The following is an 8,522-nucleotide window of genomic DNA, read 5'->3' on the forward strand; positions in this document are numbered from 1 at the left end:
AGAGAGAGAGAGAGAGAGAGAGAGAGAGAGAGAGAGAGAGAGAGAGAGAGAGAGAACCAGATGCCCGGAGAACACAGGGAACCAGCATGGACACCAGTTTCCCCTGGTGCACGGCATTTCCCCTGTAGGGTCCCATCTCACATGGGTCACATTTTCTTCTCTGGTTAAATAAACCTCCAGGCACTTCTGCTCATTTGAGCAGGGACTTCACGTGCATCGGCAACAAGCAGGCACTGCCTTAAAGGCGCAGAACCCGCCTCTCAAACTACGCTTGCTCAGAATCAAACGAAAACCCCAGCAGAGGTCACTGTGGAGTAAGAAACCACAAAGAGCCCATCCAAGAGGAAGTCAAATCGCCCTGACTGCCACTGCAAAGCAATTCAGGTCTGCACTTTCAGAGCAGAATAGGAAAGGCGTGATCTAGGATGGCCGGCTGGGGGAGGGACGGGGAAATACAAATTCACAACTACCCTCCCCTGCCCTCCTGTCCACCCCAGAGAGACCATACTACACACTGCCCGTTCACTCACCATTCACAACCCTCTGCGGTCGGCACTGTCCCAACCCTCCATTTAACAAGTGAGAATCATGAGGTTCGGAAAATTCTAGAAACTTGCCCACGCTCCCACAGGAAGCTGTGACTGTCGTGCTGTGGGGATCTGAACCCTGGAAGCCGGGCTTGAGCCTCTGCTCCCTGCCGCTGCACTACAGAAATACCAGCCCGGCAGTCAGTTACCTCTCGCAAAATGGACACAAGCCAACTTGCTGGACTCTCTGGCGTTGTTCTGGACGCATGGCATGTTCTGGCTCCCCTGACACCTCCACAAAGCAGCAGCGCTCTCCTGCCTCCAGACCCCTGGTCACCTCCACCTCCTTCCCCTGCTTTACCCTCCTCACAGCTTCTGTGCTGAAACTACATAGACCTTTCAACCTTATTTCAAACACTGCCCCCCCCCTCTTGTGAAGTGTCTCCTGCTCTCTTCGCCCCCTAACCCCAATTCCACTCAGACGCATCTACACCCCAATGTCCCGGTACAGCACTTAGCGAAGCCCAGCCCACTTGACAGTCATTTCTAGGCTGCTCCCACGCCCCCAGGTGCTGAGATGAATGACCACAGAGGCTCCGTCTTGCTCATTCTCAGTCTCTTTCAGCCCTCCACACAGTGTGTCCTGTGCCCAGAACACACCCAAGCCATGGATGTTGAATTGGATGCAACGAGAAATTCACAGTCACACAGAGGCTTGGAAAATAAAGGCTGTCCATTTTCAGTATCCTATTCGAATCTATTTACACAGTGTCAAGTTCTTAATCCTCCCTGAAGTTTCAAGAAAAAGAACTAAGAGCGGATTACTGAAGGGGAAGAAGTTCTAGGCTAGGGAAAAGCGTGCAGGCAAACTAAGAGATGCAAAGGACAAGAGATGTTCACATTCTATTCGATGAAACAAGGTTTTGTGCCTACAAGTGCTCTGAGGAATCATTTTGAGTCTACACTGTTGACCTAAGCTCAACTGAATGACAAATGAGACGATGCCTATCAAAGCCAAGGCCATGGAAGGTTCAGATCCTCTCAAGAGATCCTACAGTGAACATTTACGTGTAATTTTTTCCTGTGCATCTCACACACTCTCACAACAGACACCCCCTAGAAATGTATGCAATTAAAGAAAGGTAAAATCTGGCCATTCAAAGGAAGCCATGAGGATGTAGCATTGATTCGTCAATTAGAACCAGAAAAAGAAAAGGCTACTTGGTGCTTACAGAACTCCTAGGCTGTTGGAAGATGTACCCACTTGGAGAAAACAACTGGACTGATTCCCTCAAGGGTCAATGTTATCCATGCTGAAATCACATGCTTTATTTTCAATAAGCCAGGTAAGATATTCTCCTACATTGTTTTTCATAAAAGGAACAGGGAATCGTGAAAATAAGCCCAGCAAGTTGATGTATCTGGAAAACTCCTTTCTCTGCTTAGCCTTAAAGGTGCTACATTAATCTTCTAACCACCCACCCAAAAGTCCCCGGTTGGCCACCTCTGTTGAGACCCCTGTATACTCCTCCCACCCACTCCATCCCCCCTCTCCACAGAATTAGTTTCCCATCAGCCTGTTCAAGGTTTCCAGTTCCTGGAGAAGACAAATGAAACAGCAAAAAATATAACAAACAGACAATGTGGGTCAAATCCCAGCCTTGTCAGGGCTGGTTATCTCACGCCTCTGGGCTTCTTTCTATTTCTTCACCTTTACAAGGGGCTAAAGCACGCCAGCCTCATGGAGAAATCAGGAGACTGGTGTGAGGAATGGCGTTTGAAGGTACTACATAAACTGTAAAGAGCCATGAACAATGTCAAAGATCTTTTTTGAAGTTCAGTGTGGACTGTGGAATTACACTATAGTAGGCTTGACCACCGTAATTCAACAACGGCCACTATAAAGAACCGCATGAGAATCACCCCTTGTTTCAAAACCCTGGGGAATGGGGCTTCCCTGGTAGTGCAGTGGTTGAGAGTCTGCCTGCCGATGCAGGGGACACGGGTTCGTGCCCTGGTCCGGGAGGATCCCACATGCCGCAGAGCAGCTAGGTCCGTGAGTCATGGCCGCTGGGCCTGCGCATCCAGAGCCTGTGCTCCGCAACGGGAGAGGCCACAACAGTGAGAGGCCCGCGTACGGCAAAAAAAAAAAGAGTAGAGCTTTCTATCCGGCCCATGTAATAAAATTGCAGTCATTTAAAAAAAAAAAAAAAAAAACCCTGGGGAATCATGGTGACTACGGGTGCACAGACCACCGCGTGGTCCAGCGCTGAGCGGCACGCACAAAATGCAACATCACTGAACAGCAGCCGAGGCCACTGCGGCCACTACAGTTAAGGTTTGCAAATCACTTCCGCCCTCAGGGTAGGGCAACTTCCACAGAAGCATTTCTTATTACTATCATATTAATGGTCCTGAAAGCACATGCCAAATTACTTCTGCCCCGTGTGCCTCAAGGAGAGAACACTGAAACTCCGCGGGTTCTCACAGCAGATGTGTTTGGATCAAATGGCTCATAATTACTGCCGGGATCGGTGAAGGGGAGTGGGCAGCAAAACCACGACCTGGCTGTGGCCAAGGGGCCCCCACCGCAGTCGCTGATAAAAAGGGAGGCCTGTTAGCAAGTGAGATGAGAAGAGAACACGAAAGGAGTTACGCGCTCTTGGCTGTCTTAACAACAGCAAAATGTCACAGAGGAGGTGGTGTTTATTTCCTTCTTGGGCCGAGGCCCAAACATCAGTTGATATGAAAGGGAAACAAAGACCTATCTATGTACTATCCATCTGTGCACGTACGGATGTTATGTACGGTTCCAGACTAAATGTTCTATTTAAACAGACCCGAGTTATGGTCAAGAGTAAGAGGTTTCATTCATAGCTTCCATTTAAAAAAAAAAAAAAAAACATTAGCGGGTTTTTTTTTCCAGTTTGGAGCTAACGACTGATGTGACAATACTTCATTCACTCACTGCCGCAGAAAGTTGGGACACCCCAAGCCAATTTTCCAGGAGAGAGAGCCAAGGCCCAGGGCTCCACAGCAACTGCAATGAAACTTCTGGGGTAGCTGCCATCCAGAGCCTCCTCAGGGATCTGTTGCCACAATCTCCATGACAAACATCTCCCTTCACACGTTGATGGAGGCTCATTATTACTCACCAAGAAGCACCCTAGGAACAGCTTTCGTTTTTGGCTGGCCAAAGTGTCCTTTAAAAAATGCTCAAATAAGGGCTTCCCTGGTGGCGCAGTGGTTGAGAGTCCGCCTGCCGATGCAGGAGACACGGGTTTGTGCCCCGGTCCGGGAAGATCCCACATGCCGCGGAGCGGCTGGGCCTGTGAGCCGTGGCTGCTGGGCCTGCGCGTCCGGAGCCTGTGCTCCGCAGTGGGAGAGGCCACAACAGTGACAGGCCCGCGTACCACCAAAAAAAAAAAAAAAAAAAAACAATGCTCAAATAAGACTGGCCTTATTCCAACCTTAACAGATTTCAAATTAGGGTGACTCACTGTTGGACGGTTATATGACGCACCGATTAGAATAGAATATTCTTAAATACCCGTGACCTCCTCCCTCCCCACACTCAGGAACGACTGCCTTTCTGTGTGACGCTAATGGACACAATACACTGTTTACAAACAGACGTTTTGTGCAAGTTATAAATATTCCCCAAGAACAATTAGCAAAGGAAAACTAGTGGAATGAAATATTAATTATTCAACCAGCTACAGGCAGAATTTTAAGTCCCAGAGACATAAAAAACCAAATACCCTTCATTCTAGCTGCAACTCACTTAAACGTAGTTATCTGAGTACTACAGTACAGAAATGATAAACACACCATTAAAATAGCCCTATATGTTAAAGGAATTTCTTCACTGTTGCTACAGCAGAAGCAATGTTTAGTTAAAACAAATAGGGATAAATGTTTAAATACATATGCCTAAAAAAAAGGATGCAATAATTTTCTCCTCTCACTCGTTCCAGCGCCAGTGGGACTTGTCAATTAAATCACAAGAAGATCATTTGTTAATTAAAGCCCAATTTAAATAAACACTAAGCTTAATTCTGACCATTAATGGCTATTTTAGCAAAAATTTATTTTCAAAGTCCAACATAAGTTCTGTTAATAGAAAGTGCTTTGATGATACAATTTCTAAACTCTCAAAGTAGGAATTTTAAATTGTTATTTAATGCTGGAAGACATACGAAAATTATGGGTTTTCATTACAGATCAAACAGCTCTTCTCAACCATTAAAGGGCTACATCTAATATAGACAATTAAGAGGCAAATTTATTAAGCTATATTATATCCTTAGCAGTGAGCCATGGATTGAGAACATACACACAATCAAAGGTCCTAGTTACAAGTTTGCTTGGGAGACATGACATATATACACTTGGTGGGATGACTGCCCATAAAAGATTGTAAAGAACCAAGTAAATAATAGTGAAATAATTGTTTTTAATCAAGCAAAATCCCTGGTGGACAGTGTATTTTGATCTGATTTTGAAATAAGCTCTGCATGTATACAGAAATAAAGGGGCAGGGAATGGAAATTATTCATTATGAAAAGTCCACCATTTTGATGGTGTGTTTTATAAAGAAGGAAGGTATGGGTCTGGCTTCCTCGGGGCCCCATTTGGTCAAAGCTGGCCAAAGGAGGGCACAGAGACCAGCCAGAAGCAGTGCCCATGACACAGTCTCCGGGCACAGGCACCCCATCTCATGACCTGCCCTCTGGCAACCCCTGACCTCTGTGAGTGGGAGGTCAGGGTAGGGTTCTGAGCAGAGGTTCTCTACCCCATTTCAGGACACCTCGGGCAGAGTTGCCCCCCGGAGTGGTCTCTATAATAACCATGGAACTGAGCCCACGCTCAGCACCCACGGTTGGGCCAACCTCCCATGGAGGCAGAATAGGTAGTTGTCTATGGTGTATATTTTAGGATCACCAGAAAGTTCCTCACTCACCTCCCCCCAGACCCATCACTGGGTCTAACACTCTACCATTCCTCAGATTTTTCAAACTATGGCCAAGTCACTGAATTATCTCAATTAATTTGTTAAGTAATACTGCCTACTTCTGCAACAGCACATTGTTTGTCCAAGCCGTTAAAATCATGTTTCAACCTCAACAAAGGGTTTAGAGGTTTATTGGACATAAAACCTAAGAGAAAATAATTTGGTGAAGCAGATGATAAGAGAAATAGATCGTAACATGAAACACAGCTTTAAGGGGAGACACAGCTTTGTGTCTTTGAAAAAGACACAAAGAAGAGGCATGAGCTCACCCAGACCACCTTCACCCTACTCCAGAATTCCATTCAGAAATGGTTCTGAGGATTTACTCGGTCAGAAGCTGTCCTGGGGACTAGACGGGGCCCCTGTATTCAGCTCCACTGAGGGCACCAAAGGCTACTGATTTGCAGCATGATGTAATATGTGTGTGAAGCCCCCTGACACCCTAAGAGGAAAATGCAAGTTTGGAGTCACCAAATTCTCAAATGACGGTAAGAACTGCTGAGGAATAGGGACGAATAAATGAAAGTTGCTATTTTGAACTAAAGTTGCTTTAGTCTAGCTATACCACTTTGAAGACGGAGTGATCATGAGTTTAGATACCTTCAAAAACACTTGGAATTCTGCAAACATCTTTTACCTACTCGGGACCATCTGAGTTCTAACTTTACAGTATTTTCAACAGATTCAGGTAAAGATTCAGAACTAGCATCCCCTCATTAACTTAGCATTTGTGTCATCCAAGTAAAAATAAGATGGCTACCATCTACAGCAACGTTTACCTCACTGGAGTTATTGGAGCTTTGAGGTAGCTGAGTTCCAGAAAATCCATGGCTGCCACTTGAATCAAATATCTGATAGGCAGGAGGGAAAAAAAGACTAATGAAACGGCTCTGCAATATTCGTTTGGTGGCTACCCTTTCTCAATATTGAAAAATTTAAGGGCTATGACATTTGATAAGATCTTCATATTGCAATGTGTACTATTTACTACTCTACTACATGTAAAGTTTTAACTTTAAAGTTGCTTTTTTTCTTCCCATACGGTTACATATTTTACTTTTCTATGATACATATTATTCAAGTCACCCTGGATATTCCTGATGCTGCTTTTACCAAGAAGTACACGTTTCTGAAGATGTAGAAATCAAAGTTAGCAAAGCCACCAAAATCAAGCTTATAACTGTTTTATAAATGTGCAGAGAAGAAATATTGGGAAGAAATAAAGCTAAATATTAAAAGTGGCTGTGGGGCTTCCCTGGTGGCGCAGTGGTTGAGAGTCCGCCTGCCAATGCAGGGGGCACGGGTTCGAGCCCTGGTCCGGAAGGTCCCACATGCCGCGGAGCAGCTAGGCCCGTGAGCCACAACTACTGAGCCTGCGCGTCTGGAGCCTGTGCTCCGCAACAAGAGAGGCCGCGATAGTGAGAGGCCCGCGCACCGCGATGAAGAGTGGCCCCCGCTCGCCGCAACTAGAGAAAGCCCTCGCACAGAAACGACGACCCAACACAGCCAAAAATAAATAAATAAATAAAAGTGGCTGTGTTTGGGTAGAGGGACTAGGAAAAATTTCCTTTACTTTTTCCAATTTTTCTCTTCTAGATTTTGTAGTAGAATACTAAACATTAACAAACAGGCCATTTACACATTTACGGATACCTACTACCTCGACTGCATTCAGTTACATAAATACCAGTGTCATATCTTTTTAAAACAAAAATGTTCAACCAAATGCTTTTGTTTCTCAAGAGATCTTACATTAAGGGCATTTACTACATATGATGGGGTAAAAACCATATTAGGGTCATACCTAATTGCTAAATGTCAACATGTTATAAGCAAATTATCAAGCTATTTATCGTTGTCATTTAATTAAACAGAATTGGCTACCTTGATTAAAATCAGAATTTGCCTCAAAGACATTATTTAAACTTCACAGAAGTTGAATTCAAAAACATAAACCCAGCATTAGCCAATGGTTTATAGTTAACTATAGTCTATAACGAGGAAATACATTTCCATTTATAACCCACAAATGATTACTTTCACAACTAAAGTACAAATAGAACCACAATTTTTTTTTTAATAAATGTATTTATTTAATTTATTTTTTTTGGCTGCACTGGGTCTTTGTTACTGCGCACGGGCTTTCTCTAGTTGCGGCGAGCGGGGGCTACTCTTTGTTGCGGTGCGCGGGCTTCTCATTGCGGCGGTTTCTCTTGTTGCGGAGCACGGGCTCTAGGCGCGCGGGTTTCAGTAGTTGTGGCACATGGGCTCAGCAGTCGTGGTTCGTGGGCTTAGTTGCTCCACGGCATGTGGGATCTTCCTGGACCAGGGCTCGAACCCGCATCCCCTGAATTGGCAGGCAGATTCCTAACCACTGCGCCACCAGGGAAGTCCAGAACCACAATTTTTAAACGTGATATTCTTTCCAATTGTGAGTATACAAAAACAGTGGCCAAGTAAAAGGGATTCCATGTGAGTTTGCCCTCTTTCAGTCAATCAATCCATGTCCCACCACCTCCAGCTTTATTGTTTTAGGATTACAGACGGGTCAAAGAAGTTGATTCTATCCCTGCTACTCACCTATTTCACAAAACTGTTATGCACAATCAAATGTGTATATCCATATAAAATTAGAAAATAAAGTTCATAAAATGTGACCCTCTCTGCCAGCATATTCAGAATAACAGCAACCCGTCAGAAGTAAAAACAAGAACTTCCTTGAACTTCATCACAACTCACTTCCCAACTCACTTAAACGATCAGATCATTTTGTGATAGCTCATCTTCTCAACAGTCTTTCAAAAAATAATAATCCTAAAACATATCACTCAGCAACATAAAAATCATTATCATATACTGTATTAACAGCATTAGGAAATACTTCAGATATGAGTGTTCAAAATGTTCTGAAAACAATTCACTGTCCTTGGGCCACATTTCAACAATAAGCACTCAGGCTTTTTTTTTTTTTTTTTTTTTTT

The 8,522-nt window shown here is 44.4% G+C and overlaps 1 protein-coding gene across 10 annotated transcripts in view; it reads right to left on the reverse strand.

Annotated features, from left to right (window-relative positions):
• The window catches only part of TIAM2 (TIAM Rac1 associated GEF 2), a 240,784-nt gene that overhangs the window by 78,049 nt on the left and 154,213 nt on the right, over positions 1-8,522 (reverse strand). For 8 of the 10 annotated variants that reach the window (XM_027082692.1, XM_027082682.1, XM_027082702.1 and 5 more), the window contains one exon: positions 6,321-6,392. The exons of the other annotated variants lie outside the window; for them this stretch is intronic. In XM_027082692.1, the coding sequence (XP_026938493.1) occupies positions 6,321-6,392 (72 nt within the window). The remainder of the gene's footprint in view (positions 1-6,320; positions 6,393-8,522) is intronic. 10 annotated transcript variants of the gene reach the window in all.

Source organism: Aethalodelphis obliquidens, unplaced genomic scaffold (genome assembly GCF_003676395.1).
Source record: "Aethalodelphis obliquidens isolate GAN/ISIS:26980383/991018 unplaced genomic scaffold, ASM367639v1 scaffold3, whole genome shotgun sequence".
In the NCBI taxonomy this organism is placed as follows: Eukaryota; Metazoa; Chordata; class Mammalia; order Artiodactyla; family Delphinidae; genus Aethalodelphis; species Aethalodelphis obliquidens.